General features: G+C 33.4%; 3 protein-coding genes and 1 pseudogene across 3 annotated transcripts; 3 read left to right on the top strand and 1 right to left on the bottom strand.

Annotated features, from left to right (window-relative positions):
• Window positions 1–250: 250 nt before the first annotated feature.
• Window positions 251–5,289, top strand: LOC103869477. Its single transcript, XM_009147565.3, has 7 exons — window positions 251–3,360; window positions 3,647–3,733; window positions 3,824–4,051; window positions 4,190–4,354; window positions 4,436–4,489; window positions 4,578–4,724; window positions 4,806–5,289. The coding sequence occupies exons 1-7, from the start codon at window positions 3,202–3,204 to the stop codon at window positions 5,187–5,189; spliced, it is 1,224 nt and encodes a 407-aa protein (XP_009145813.1). The 5' UTR covers window positions 251–3,201; the 3' UTR covers window positions 5,190–5,289.
• Window positions 5,290–5,926: 637 nt separating this feature from the next.
• On the top strand, window positions 5,927–12,673 carry LOC103869762 (RNA polymerase II C-terminal domain phosphatase-like 5). The gene is given in 3 exon segments (XM_018658928.2): window positions 5,927–8,308; window positions 10,184–10,260; window positions 10,263–12,673. Coding segments are annotated over 3 exon segments (1,740 nt in total). The 5' UTR covers window positions 5,927–7,457; the 3' UTR covers window positions 11,075–12,673.
• Window positions 11,202–12,673, top strand: LOC103869783 (annotated as a pseudogene).
• LOC103869475 (LAG1 longevity assurance homolog 2) lies at window positions 12,455–14,843 on the bottom strand. Its single transcript, XM_009147563.3, has 6 exons — window positions 14,239–14,843; window positions 13,819–14,033; window positions 13,573–13,728; window positions 13,149–13,334; window positions 12,875–13,053; window positions 12,455–12,753 (listed from the first exon to the last, which is right to left on the bottom strand). Exons 1-6 carry the CDS (start codon window positions 14,371–14,373, stop codon window positions 12,734–12,736), a joined length of 891 nt encoding a protein of 296 aa, XP_009145811.1. The 5' UTR covers window positions 14,374–14,843; the 3' UTR covers window positions 12,455–12,733.
• Between the last annotated feature and the right edge of the window lie 3 nt (window positions 14,844–14,846).

Genomic DNA, 14,846 nt, shown 5'->3' with positions numbered 1-14,846 from the left:
CAAAAAAAAGACATTATTTTATTGCTAAGGACTCTAATGGTGGGTAACACCGTTGGAGTTGCTCTTGACAAACAAAAAGTCTTTTTAATATAAAAATCAAACTTGACTCTCTATGGTTGTTGGGTTAGACCATCTTTTTGTGTTCAGAATAGAAAAATAGGATAAGTGAGGAACATTTTTAATTAAAATTAATAAAGAAGTAAATATTAAACTTCCTAGTAATTGAACACATTCTAAGGTATTCTGATACTTAAAAGGCTGTGTGCCTTTATTAAAGAACAATAGAAAACGTTTTTGATTTTTGTTTTTAATTAAAAACTTCAAATTCTTATATTTCGATTTCCTTAATTCTTGATACACGCCATGACTTCATACCGGTCAGTATACTCGGGTCTATATGATTCGATTAAAGTAAGGAGACTTCTTTTAAGTATAAGATCATAATAGGGACTCGTTCAAACTCACAATTAATGACATGACTGGTTTTTTCCGCTATCATCCGCAAACACAGTTCTTGCAGTTAATAGTTGTTGTTGGCGTTTTACAACAATCACAAAAAACTGCTATAAATCGCTATAAATCACCCTGAATTTCTAAAATTTAAAAATTGGTTGAAGCTAGCGTTTACGATTGCGGAAGGATAAAATATATTTTCTTTAAAACTATATAAATATAAAAATATTTAGTTAAAATTTAATATTTAAATATTAGTATATATTTTTAATTTATATTATAAAACTTTGAAAAAATAATATTCTATAATTTTTTTAAAACAATAGTATAATTTTATAAATATAATTTTTATATTTATTATAATAATTTAGTTTTTGTATTTTTATAATCATATAAAAAATAAATATTATTAATTTATTTATTTAACTACTGCTGCGTTTGGTAGTTAACTATTAAAAAGTATTCCGTAAACACACTAATTTTTAACCGATGTACCAGTTGTATAAATCTCTTAATAAAGCTTAAAATTACAATCATCTGCAAACGTCCACAACCGCATCTGCAAAAGATGCAATTACACCAGTCGTATCCTAAGTCACAATCAGAATAATAAAGTGGAGCAATACAACACGGTAAGCAAATACGAATGCAATTTGTAAAACCTTAACATTTTATTTTCTAATAATATATACATGCATTGCAGAAAATAAACTAAAAATCAACCTGAAATCTTCAGAGCTAATACATCACAATGTAAACCCTAACTGGAGCATTACATGACAAAGCTCGCCAAATAACCCCCACAACGAAATATCAGAAAGTAAAGTAGCCATAATTGACTTTACCCAAAAATAGACTTGTTTTTTACTTTACCAAAAAATACTAATTAGACATATTGAGTGGAAATAGAATCCATATATACACATGGATATATGGACGCAACGCATTATGACTAGATGCACATGAAAGGAAAGAAATTGGCAACGTGAGGCTAAGTCTTTGTACAACAAGAGAATCTTGCTTGCTCTGATGATGTTTGAGTCATGAATGAATTATCATTGATTTTTGAGTCATGAATGAATTATCATTGATTTTTGAGTCATGACGCGTTGTGATGATGTTTAAGTTTAAGTCATGAGTCAGTTTTCATTTTCGTTGCAAATGTAACCACTAGAAATTATCTATTTTCTTAGTTTATAAAAAATATGAGGAATTAACTCCTATAAATTAAGAAAAAAAAATCGTACAAACATATATCTACTAAGATTTTTATTTTTGAGAAAGGGGTTACTATATATATCTACAAAGATGTTGATAGGATAATATATAGTACTACATTATAACAATGTTTGAGAAATAATTTTTTTTATAGTACAATAAATTATAAACAATGTTTACTTTGCATATATCTCATCAACTATTTACAATATTTCCATCTCTTTCAATCCTGCAACATAATATTTTTAATTAATTGGACCCAAAATTGTTTATTTATTTATTATGTGTATTAAAGTTTTTGGTCAAAGTGGATTTTTCCTAATTTTAGAGTTTTTAAGTGATTTAGTAAATGAGCAAGATTTGTTCCTGGAAATTTTCATTTAGTATTCTAATAGATGGTCTTCCAACCATGTTGGCACCAAATATTATGTACATATACTTTTGTAAGATTCATGTACCTATACTTTTATATGAAACTATATACATATATATATAGAGATAATTAATATTTTCACATATTTCTAGTATACAATATTCATGATCGTTTACTATAACTATTTTATATTTATATCATTTTTTGTAACTGCACTTTGCATTCATTTATCTACCAAAATGAGACAACATTTTACAATACAGTTTTGAGAAACATCTAGTATGACTTGCAATTAGCTATTTTCTTACTTATATTTATATAGAAATTATGTATTACGTTTAGCTAATATTAGGTTTGCTTTTCTAAGAAATTAATAAGTTAACATACGTTTAATTATTCTTTTGTAAGAGAGTGTATTTCATTCAATGCAAAAATATATTGGAAGAAATATTGTTCTTTTATGGTTTTTATAGACTTTTCTGTCAAATTAATTTTATTTATGGTTTGATTTACTTCTGAGTGGTCTTTATATATTTTAAATGAATTTAAAATATATATACTTTTTGGTCAAAAAGCTATATATACTTGTTTACTTTTATAATTTGTTAGTTTGGTAAGCTTTTTTTTAACCAGGAAATTTATATAATTTTTCAATGATTTTTATATGTAGATTTTGTTATATTTCTTGTATTTTATTTTCAAAAGTCAACATAAATATTTTAGAAAATAGTTAAAATTTTCATTTATATTTTTTTTTGTACAATTAATATTTTTATAGTGTAATTTCTAGTGATTTATGATTTTATGGATTTATCGATACTATTTTAGTTTATATGATTGATTTAGATTTTAATGGGTGAATTTCATAATAAGATAAATAGTATTTTTCCATAGTAAAATTAAATTTAGATTATTGACAAAAACTTATAATTTGTACTTTGAATTATATTTAACAAGACTATTAAATCATTTAGATTACTGGCAAAAGTTTATTTTACAATACCAAAGATTGATTAGTGTTGTTTTCATATAGAAAAAGGGTTATTAATGTTACTTCTTACAAATTATTATATATACTAATCCAATTATGTCCAAAATTGTTTTCAAATGCTTAAGACACACTAATACTTCAATATTAGTCGCAACCCTCCTATCGAATGATGCTTAATCAGATCATGGTTTTCTTAATTTTCGGTATGATCATACCAATCGTAGTTGGAACTTTTCCGGGAAAGAGCAAACTTTCCGATCTCCATGAACAGGAAATAAAACTACGGTTGAAACAACTCAACAAACCAGCCATTAAATCCATCCATGTATTGACAAAAACATTTACATCTAATTTTCTATTCCCTTTGTTTTCTTTTATATTACGTCTTAGTAGTTTTGTTTCTGATTGGTAAGTTTCTGTGGAAAAGTTAGTTTTGTTTCATTTTTTGTCTCTTTATACCCTGCAGTAACTAGTACTACTATTGAACAATTGGTTGGATTGATCTTTTAAATATTTTTGAGGTTCACTAAAACTTAGATAAGGGTACAGAAAAATAGTTTTCAAGATTATTTTGACTAATTGCTTTTAACTTCTTGCATTGATTTCTTTAGAGTCCAGATGGAGATATAATTGATTGTGTATGGATCTACGACCAACCAGCTTTTGATCATCCTTTATTCAAAAGCCACACCATTCAGGTTGCTAATACAGTTTTATATTTATTTTCTCATTAAAAGTTGATATTGTAGTCTTAACATTTCACGTGTTACACCGTTTTTCTATAAAAGATGAGGCCAAAAAGTAACTGGATAAGGGACAAAACAGGAGGTAATAAGACATACATTATACACCAATTGTGGCGAACAAAAGGTGAATGTCCTGAGAACACTATTCCCATCAGAAGAACAACAAGAGATGATCTTATAAGATCGGGCTCCATCAAAAACTATGGAAGAAAGAGTCCACCACCAACTATTTATCACACTGACGGCGTTCAGACCGAGGAAGTTCATGAGGTTGGTATACACTGGCCGGCTCAAATATAAAAAGAATTTAAGGATAGACATATTTCAATAGGCTCCAATTTTTAGAGAAGTATTGAATATATACATTGAGATTGAACAATATAATTTTTGAACCAAATTCAATTGTAGCATACGTGTGTGTACGTGGACTATGGTCAGTTCCATGGCAGCAAGAGTCGTATAAGTATATGGAAACCAAATGTTCTACGGACGAGAGAGTTTAGTTTAGCTCAAACATGGGTCGTCAATGGAGATTGGGACACTGGTTTGAACACTTTGGAGTCTGGTTGGCAGGTAACCACTATTCCATTTTTAGGTCACACTTCATTTTGTTATCCTAATAGTTCTGACTTCATTTTTTGGTCTTTATAAAAGATCTTGCATGCTTTGTATGGTGACAAGAACCCAAGACTTTTCGCCTATTGGACGGTAAGTTTTCACATTTTTCTTATCAATCTTTTTAATTTCCTTGGATATATACGTTGTATACTAAAATTTTTCCACCAAAAAAACTTAGGGCGATACATACCAAGAAACAGGATGTTACAATCTTGACTGTCCAGGCTTTGTTCAAGTAAGCAGACACATCTCCCTCGGTGCAGCTCTCAACACTTTCTCAACTTACAACGGTGAACAATACGACTTCCTTCTAACTATTGAGAAGGTAAACTTTTATCTCTAAGAGATATTAACTAGCATTTTCACAAAGAGGGTCATTTCTTGATTAAGTTGAAACACATGTTAGGATCAAGAAACTGGACTTTGGTGGTTGAAGTTTGAGACATACCTTATAGGGTACTGGCCAAGCTTTATAGTCCCCAAGCTAGCAGTGTCGGCACGAAAGATCGTATGGGGAGGAGAGATTGTATATTACACTAGAGGCCAAGGGACACACACGCTTACGCAAATGGGGAGTGGCCATTTTGCAGAGAAAGGGTTTAGGAAGGCGGCTTATTTCAATAGCTTAGAGTACATTGATACATCTAACTATCCGATCACACCCTCTCCACAACATCTTGAAGCTGCTGTGACTCGTCCTGAATGCTATAACCTTATGGTTGGCTCTAGCCAGAGGTGGGGAACTTACTTTTTCTATGGTGGACCTGGTCGCAATCCTCAGTGTCCATGAACCTAGATTAAGCCAAAACTAAAATATTTTATAGAAATGTAAAATATATAAAATAAATTCGCTAGTCTTTTAGACAAGGCCTAATTAACTTCTAATAATTTTTTGAACATTGCAAAAAAAAAAACAAACAAAAAAAACAAAAACCAAAATTTTCCTGAAGACATAACTTGTACAACAAGGGTATTTCAAACTTTCTATATAGTCAATCATCTTGACTTATATGAGTTTCATAGCTCTCTCTTCTGAACTTAAAAATCAAGAGATCCACATTGTTTGCTCTCTATAGATATTGCAGCAGATGCAGGCTTCTCTGTTTCCTTCTTATGATCACAATTTACGCCTCCTCTCGCTCTTCCAATACCCAACTTAGGCAAACCACAGTTGAGTCCATCCAACAAAACACAAGCTTCACACCATTTCTGCATTTCATTATGTAATCCAAACAAGCAAACATTACAATCTGCCTTGATGTGATAAGAGAGAGTGTCTTTTCTTGCAACTTCCTCAACTGGCTAGATATATAACCACGCCGCTCACACGTCCCTTGCTCAGGCGTCTTTGTAGTTGTTGCTATTCTGAAGTCTTCACCAGATTTTATGATGTCTAGATCTTTGCGCTTCTTACCTACAACTAAGCATGAATCAAAACAGAGGAATTGGAAAACAATTTTAAAGAGATTACCTTTGCCACCAGAGGCACCAATAGCAACACGTTTCACCGGATTTGAATAAACCATTCTTCACAATAACTTGATTAATCTCCTCCTCAAAAACCTCATAGAAGCACTCCTTGCATATCTTTAAACACACACAGAAACTTAGCAACTAAAGATTGACACTTTCTGCTGTAGACCAACTAAGCAGAACGATTAATTTGCTCATATAGAGATCACAATACAGATATGGAAGGGCTTTGGATTCTTAAAAGATCAAAACTTTACAGTATTAAACAGTATTAAAATTGTTCCAAGACAAAACACAAAACATGAGACTTTCAAAACAGTTCCTTGAAGGGTTTTGGGTCGTTTGAGGACATGACGTCTCTGGTTACAAAAGCAGCAGCAGAGGCTATTAAAGGCACAAGAATATTTTTTAACAAAATATAATTTACAATATCAATAGATTTTAACATTTTTGATAAGTAATGTTTTAACATTTTTATTTTACTATATTTTAAAACCATATAATTATATTATATTATATTTAAATTAAATAATTATTTTAAATATTACTTAAATTTTTAATTACTTTAATCCGTTTTATTACGCATCATGAAAATTTTAATAAACTATATGTAATTTGTTTGGTTAAATTTGTGATATATACTTTTTTTTAATTAATTTTTAACTATAAAACGTATTTAATGTTAATTTATTTTCTCTAACATTTTATTTGTACAAAAATATTTGATGTCAACTTAAACCAAACATAATCTCGCATATATAATTATATATTGTTAAGAATAAAAAAACAATTTAAAAATAAGAATCTAATATTTATTAAATTTAAAGGAATGCAATTTTTTTTATTTATGAAAATACAAACAAAATAATCTATTAATTTAGTACCTAAATCCTAAAAATATTTATACTTATTTTCAACTTCTTATCAAATATAGCTTTTGATCAAATAGTTTAAAAGAAAATAACTAAGAAGTTATTAAAAATGTAGGACATAATACTTTATTTTGTTTGAACACAAGATTAGTTATTGTGTTGTTTGGAAATACATTTAGTATTATAATGTTACCATAATTAGAAGAATAAATTTAACTATAAAATATAATGGTGTATTTAATTAAAATACTTACAAAAAGGTGGGTCCAAGGGTAGGTTTATGTTTTAATAAAGGGAAATTGCCAAACATACCACTTTCATATATAAAATCATTTTTTATGTTTAGTTTAACCACTTTTACCTTTATTTTTAAAGAGATAAACTTTTTTTATAACTATAGAGTTAATTAGTCTAGACTTAAGAATTAAAGTTGAGTGGTGTAGGATTTTTTCGTTAATGGTATTACTCTATATATAAATGACTCTATTTTAGCGTAAATTATAGATGAAAATATAGTGTACATTAAGGTTTACCCAAAGAAAAGGGAAAACACAGATAATTTCTTGGTTTAGAACGAACTACAAAACCATCTCTTCAGGTTTCTGATCAGATTAGGGTTTTCTTAATTACTCGATTTCTTAGGGACTTTAGTTGATCAGTTCTCTAATTATATTATATACTTAGAAGTTTTAAATCAGTCCATCAGAGAAACAATGTCTGTTGTTAATAATCTTTCTCTGGAACAGAGAGCCAAAAAGCAGAGGATCGAACCGGTCACCAACGAGTCTTCTTCTTCTAGTAGATGTGGTCACTGGTTCCTTCGTTACGGAGAATGCACCACCTGCAAATCAACTGTTCACAAAGACCAAGGCGGAGTGTTCGATTATCTTTCCGACGGTTTACAGCTAAGCCACGAGGCTGTAGCTGCAACGAAGCAGAGAAGCAGAGAACTTCACTTAGTACTTGACTTGGACCACACGCTTCTCCACACCACTCCTCTTCTACGCCTCACCGAAGCAGAGAAGTATCTGATCAAAGAAGCGGCTTCTATTACAAGGCACGATCTGTGGGAGTGGACAACTGGAGGCGATGATCCCGTGGTATCTTTGACGAAGCTACGGCCTTTTGTTTGCGGTTTCTTGGAAGAAGCCAACAAGATGTTCACAATGTCTGTTTACACAAAGGGTATTCGCGATTACACTATGCTAATCTTGGACGTGATTGATCCGAAGAAAATCTATTTCGGGGACAGGGTGATAACAAGGGACGAGAGTCCTGATGTGAAGACGCTTGATTTGGCTTTGGCTCATGAACGTGGAACGTTGATTGTGGATGATACACGTGATGTATGGCCCGATTACCAGAGTAACTTGATTGTAATTAGCAAATACAACTATTTCAGGAGAATGAGCAACAGCCAACACTGAAAACCATACTCTGAGGAGAAGACTGACGAGTGCGAGAAGGAGGGTGGGTTGGCCAATGTTTTGAAGCTACTCAAAGAAGTTCACAGTGCATTCTTCAGAGTGACAGAAGAAAAGGAATTGGAGTCAAAGGACGTGAGGTTGTTACTACAAGAGATAAATTTCAATCGTGTCCACAAAGAATCTTTTACTATGTAGAAACTTTATATAAGCATTTGAAGTTTCATATATAAGAAGAAGTGTTAAGTACCTTTGAAAAGTTATTTATTTTGAAGAACAAAACTTTTAACGTATATTTCCATATGATAGTGACTTCCAAAAAAGCGTGTGATCTGGTTCATGTGTAAGAAGTATAAAGTACCTTTACAATGTTATTTTGACTAGAAAACATTAAAAGCATGTTACATAAGTGAGGTGAATGTTAGCATTTCACTATCTATTTTGTATTATTCTATCATCTCTTAGTAATAATATCGTCAAACCAAAGTGAACTACAAAGCATTGTACTTACTTACTTTATACAGCCCAAAAAGATTAGAAGCTATGGCATACTTTGAATCGAATAACAATCTCTACGACACTCTTACAAGAAAACGACAAGGATACTTCTGTTTTTCTTTATTACGTTTCAGGATTTGGAGATGCTACGGGTTTGTGAAGAGACGGTGGGGGCCTTGAGCGCCGATGCTCGTTCCTCGCTCTATGTTCGCGTGTTGCGTTCTCGAAGGGAAGATTGTTGTTGCTGGAGGATTCACCACGTGTCGGGAGCTGAGGTATATGATCCTGAGAGTGATGTGTGGAGTTCGATTCCTGATCTCCACAGGACTCATAACTCCGCGTGTTCGGGTTTGGTCGTCAAAGGGAAGGTTCATGTTTTGCATAAAGGGTTATCGACGACGGTGCAGGTTCTTGAGAGTGTTAAGTTGGGATGGGATGTGAGAGAGTATGGATGGCCTCAAGGTCCGATGGCTGTTGTTGAGGGTGTGAGTTTTTTGTCTCTTAATGAAGAAGATGTTTTTGAAAATTTCTCTTTAGCGGTGATAAACATGAATAATGGTACCAACAGTGTGGTAAACAAGAAAATTTCCCATTAATAAAAAAGATGGTGTATTTAATTTAAAAACTTACAAAATAAAGATTGGGTCCAAGGGTAGGATTATTTTTTAATCAGCAAGATTGCAAAACTAAGTTATGTAGACTTCTTGCGACACTCAGAAGTAATCGTTAAGAAGACTTTCTGAAAAATCTTTTGAGATAAGACTTCTCGGAAAGTGTTCTATAAAAAACCAAATTTCTAACAAAATTCGGTCAATTGAAAAACTAAATTATTTATCCGAGAAGTCTATTTGTTTTTTAAAAAAGTTTAGACTCTAGAAATATTCTATAAAACACACAGAAAGTCAACTACAGCACTCAATGCATTGACCAGAATCTCAATGGAGAAGTCTTTTTTCGCGAAACAGATCTGAAAAATTCAAATATTATTCTTAGATTGAGTGAGATTCATGTTTACCTTCTCTAAGCATACATAAATTCGTAAAGACAGTTATACATTCGTTCTTGGTATTAAAAATCATCAACTTGAATAACTCAAATAAGCTTATATAAATTCTGAAAGCAAAAAGTTAGGATTTTAGAATGAAATAAGAGAGAAAGTGAAAGAAAAATGAATTGTGTGTGTAAGAAATAAAGATATTAAGATAGATGTTGATTTTAGGTGCATTTAAAGCTTCAATTTGGTTGTGGTCACTGGAACAGAGAGCCAAAAAGCAAAAGATGAAAATATAGTGTACATTAACTAAGTTCAAAAAAAAAAAATATATAGTGTACATTAAGGTTTACCCAAAGAAAAGGGAAAACACAGCTAATTTCTTGTTTTAGAACGAACTACAAAACCATCTTTTTAGGTTTCTGATCAAATTAGGGTTTTCTTAATTACTCGATTTCTTAGGGACTTTAGTTGATCAGTTCTCTAATTATATTCTATACTTCGAAGTTTTAAATCAGTCCATCAGAGAAACAATGTCTGTTGTTAATAATCTTTCTCTGGAACAGAGAGCCAAAAAGCAGAGGATCGAACCGGTCACCAACGAGTTTCTTCTTCTAGTAGATGTGGTCACTGGTTCCTTCGTTACGGAGAATACACCACCTGCAAATCAACTGTTCACAAAGACCAAGGCGGAGTGTTCGATTATCTTTCCGACGGTTTACAGCTAAGCCACGAGGCTGTAGCTGCAACGAAGCGCTTCACCACATCAGTCTCCTGTTCCAACGATAAAAAACTTCACTTAGTACTTGACTTGGACCACACGCTTCTCCACACCACTCCTCTTCTACGCCTCACCGAAGCGGAGAAGTATCTGATCAAAGAAGCGGCTTCGAAAACAAGGCACGATCTGTGGGAGTGGACAACTGGAGGCGTTGATCCTTTGGTATCTTTGACGAAGCTACGGCCTTTTGTTTGCGGTTTCTTGGAAGAAGCCACCAAGATGTTCACGATGTCTGTTTACACAAAGGGTATTCGCGATTACGCTAACCTCATCTTGGACGTGATTGATCCGAATGTGAAGACGCTTGATTTGGTTTTGGCTCATGAACGTGGAACGTTGATTGTGGATGATACACGTGATGTATGGCCCGATTACCAGAGTAACTTGATTGTAGTTAGCAAATACAACTATTTCAGGAGAATGAGCAACAGCCAACACTGAAAACCATACTCTGAGGAGAAGACTGACGAGTGCGAGAAGGAGGGTGGGTTGGCCAATGTTTTGAAGCTACTCAAAGAAGTTCACAGTGCATTCTTCAGAGTGACAGAAGAAAAGGAATTGGAGTCAAAGGACGTGAGGTTGTTACTACAAGAGATAAATTTCAATCGTGTCGACAAAGAATCTTTTACTATGTAGAAACTTTATATAAGCATTTGAAGTTTCATATATAAGAAGAAGTGTTAAGTACCTTTGAAAAGTTATTTATTTTGAAGAACAAAACTTTTAAAGTATATTTCCATATGATAGTGACTTCCAAAAAAGCGTGTGATCTGGTTCATGTGTAAGAAGTATAAAGTACCTTTACAATGTTATTTTGACTAGAAAACATTAAAAGCATGTTACATAAGTGAGGTGAATGTTAGCATTTCACTATCTATTTTGTATTATTCTATCATCTCTTAGTAATAATATCGTCAAACCAAAGTGAACTACAAAGCATTGTACTTACTTACTTTATACAGCCCAAAAAGATTAGAAGCTATGGCATACTTTGAATCGAATAACAATCTCTACGACACTCTTACAAGAAAACGACAAGGATACTTCTGTTTTTCTTTATTACGTTTCAGGATTTGGAGATGCTACGGGTTTGTGAAGAGACGGTGGGGGCCTTGAGCGCCGATGCTCGTTCCTCGCTCTATGTTCGCGTGTTGCGTTCTCGAAGGGAAGATTGTTGTTGCTGGAGGATTCACCACGTGTCGGGAGCTGAGGTATATGATCCTGAGAGTGATGTGTGGAGTTCGATTCCTGATCTCCACAGGACTCATAACTCCGCGTGTTCGGGTTTGGTCGTCAAAGGGAAGGTTCATGTTTTGCATAAAGGGTTATCGACGACGGTGCAGGTTCTTGAGAGTGTTAAGTTGGGATGGGATGTGAGAGAGTATGGATGGCCTCAAGGTCCGATGGCTGTTGTTGAGGGTGTGAGTTATGTGTTGAGTCATGGAGTGGTGTACAAGGAAGAGGATGGTGATGAGACGTGGAAGATGGTTGCGTCGGCGTCCGAGTTTAAGCCGAGGATTGGTATGGCGATGGCGAGTTTGAGTGGTGAGGTTTTGCTTGTGGGAGGGGTGATTGGGCCTGATAGGGATAATTTGGATATTAAGCAGATGTCGGAGGTTGATGTTTTGACGGTGATCGTCCGGTGTGGAGGAAGGTTGCTCCGATGAGTAAGTGTCGTGGTACGGTGCTTGGTTGTACGCAGTTGACAATGTGATGGGAGTGTGATGTAAAGACTGTTTTTTTTTCTCTGTTATTCTTTGTTTTGTATTGTCACGTTTTCCTTTTCTTTTTGTGTCTTTGTTTTGTTATAGTGTGTTTTACTGTTGTGTCAAAATACTCTTTTGTAAGGAAAAATGAAAGGAAGGAAATAGGTAAGGTTATTCGATGAAAGTAAGGCTGTGTCAATGGGACATGAGGCAGATATGAGGTGTACAGTGCATAACATGCAAAGACGACATTCTCTGGGATCATTTCTGTTGAGCTCAATTAAAAAAACCATAAAAAGGCTATGGAATTGAAAACCATATTTGCATTCACAAAGTGACTATAGACAACATAGACACAAGAAACCTGAGTTTCTGTTTTTCCTTATATTTTCAAAGAGAATCTGCAGTCTAATGTAGACATATACTAACCAAAACAAAACTGAAAAAAAAACTATAACCTTTCTTCTTCTTTTTTAACCTCCAACTCTAATCGGTAAAGGTGCTGATACTGAGAACAAAGTCATCGGCAGCAAAAGGGTTTTGGTTGGAGAAGTGGAAACATGTTCCGTATCTGTCATGCTTGCAAAGCCTATTCATCATCCTCTGAATCTGCCATTGTCAAGAATAAACAAACAAAATTCTTTTAAAAAACAACTCTAATGGTTCCTCCACACTACACAGCCCACATAACTTTCAAAACCGGGTTTAAACAAAGTTACAGAAACCGTACCGGATCTTATGTCTTCTCCCACTTGTCCTCTGTTTTTAAGTAGTCTTGCAATCATTGCGCAGATGAGATACCACCAATATATGTGGAAAACAAGAAGCGTCAGTAACAGTGTGTTGAAGGAATAGTACATGATGGTGCCTTCAGCTGATGTCATATCCACATGATCCAGGAGTTCAATGCTTTAACCAAACAAAAAAGGTGAGAATGTCAGATAAAGCATTGACAAAAATAAATAAAGTTATATATAGGAGGTAAGAATAAAGAATGGGAATACCTAGTGGCCCTGATGATCCAAAATGGAAAGTAAATCAACCTAAGTAGTAGCCAAGAGAGAGCAAAGAGTGAAAAACCCACACTCGCTCCAAATTCCTTTTCAGAGTACTTGCAAATTTTAGCAGTTTCCATAAACACGTCGCTTGCATCATGAAGGGCTATGATGATTGCTCCAATTCTGAAAAAGCTGCATAAGAAACCAAAATAAATAAATAAATAAATAGTTTCCTGAGCTTCTTGGTTGCTTGCTCCATAATTCACTATATATATATATCTAATATTCCAGTCAAAAAGTTGAATATTGTCACACATAATAATCTTGTCAAATGACAAATCTTTTATTATTATTTTTATTATCACGAATGGACTTGTAACTTAGCAAATATACTTAAGGTAAGCATCCATATGCAAATATAATTAATTACCCCGTTAAGTAGGAGTAGACAAGGAGGATGATGGTAACGACATGGTGAGACATCATAACAGAAAAATCTTTTCGTCTTGTCTCCCATGCAAGCAAGGCCGCAACAGCATACATATAGAAACCGCACTGGCACATATAGTAAAGCTTTATCGGAAGCCTAACGAACAAAAAAAAGAGAGTAAAATTAGGTTACTTCCACCATATAAAGTATAGCTTAAAAAGTGAAAGCAGAAGAAAAGTAACTGACTTCAACTCTTGATTAGGCCAACCGTGAAAGTAGAGTTTGACATCTGTGGCCCATGGCTCGTGAAAAAGGACTTTGAGGACGAATATGTCACAAGCACCGTAAAACAAGAGCTTCCACAGAGACTCTTTGCACTTGACGAGCTTAGCCCGAGTAGAAGCATCGTTCATTTTAATAGGCGCAGAAGAAGCGGTGCTCAAAAGCCATACAGCTACCCTCTGTTAAAGATGATCTGATCAAATTCTTAGAGCTGTCAATTGGCAATTCTCCTAGCTATTTGCAAGATGCATGAATCAACTAACCAAAGTGCTCATTATCTAATGAATCACTTTTGCTTACACAATCCAAAGTTGCAAAAGAAAAAAAACATTTTTTAAAAAAAATCAGAGAATTTAGAGAGAATATTTTATTTTATTTACTTACTTGAAAGACGAATCTATCGAGGAAGAGTCTTAAGAAGAAGAATCCGAAGGCGAAATAGACTGCTATATGGAAATTCCACGCCGCAGTCGACGCTTCAAGATTCCTTACCCCGCCGCTAGAATATAACGATTCCATGTCCAGAGACTCCCAGCAAAAAAAAAAGAATCAAATCTTTCACTTAAAAAGAGAAGAATTAATCGTATCAAAGAGAAAGTATATATGAATTTGAGTATTGTCTTCTTCTTCTTTGAGTCATCACCTCTCTTCTTTTTCTTCTTCTTTTATGAGTCTTCCTAGAAGTGAGCGACAGGTGTAAATGTTTTGCCAAGCTGGGGAATGGTGATCTTCCGACCAATTACCTTTTTTCTTATTTACTTTTTTTTTTAATTTGTTTTTATTACCAATCAATAGTCTTCAGATTATTAGATAATTTCGATGACAAAAAAAGAATTTGCATATTCTTTTACTAACAGTTGGACTATCTCTAATTCACCTCTATTTTTATCTCTATATTCTTTTTAAATAGAAAATTTATATTATTAAGATGAATTTGATCCAATGTGTGTCCTTATAATAAAGTTTTTTCTATTTATAGAGAAAAATAGAAA

This window comes from Brassica rapa, chromosome A05 (genome assembly GCF_000309985.2).
Source record: "Brassica rapa cultivar Chiifu-401-42 chromosome A05, CAAS_Brap_v3.01, whole genome shotgun sequence".
Lineage (NCBI taxonomy): Eukaryota > Viridiplantae > Streptophyta > Magnoliopsida > Brassicales > Brassicaceae > Brassica > Brassica rapa.
Note: the sequence above shows the minus strand (reverse complement) of the source record. Positions and strands in the feature narration are given on the sequence as shown.

Bases quoted from the DNA above. Each gene is read 5' to 3' on its own strand.
- LOC103869475 (XM_009147563.3), bottom strand. From the start codon at position 14,373: ATGGAATCGTTATATTCTAGCGGCGGGGTAAGGAATCTTGAAGCGTCG. The intron at 14,034-14,238 runs GTAAGTAAATAA...CATCTTTAACAG, and splicing joins TCGATAGATTCGTCTTTCAA to AGGGTAGCTGTATGGCTTTT. The intron at 13,054-13,148 runs GTATTCCCATTC...GTTTGGTTAAAG, and splicing joins TGGATCATCAGGGCCACTAG to CATTGAACTCCTGGATCATG.
- LOC103869477 (XM_009147565.3), top strand. From the start codon at position 3,202: ATGATGCTTAATCAGATCATGGTTTTCTTAATTTTCGGTATGATCATA. The intron at 3,734-3,823 runs GTTGCTAATACA...TTTCTATAAAAG, and splicing joins TCAAAAGCCACACCATTCAG to ATGAGGCCAAAAAGTAACTG. The intron at 4,355-4,435 runs GTAACCACTATT...TCTTTATAAAAG, and splicing joins CTTTGGAGTCTGGTTGGCAG to ATCTTGCATGCTTTGTATGG.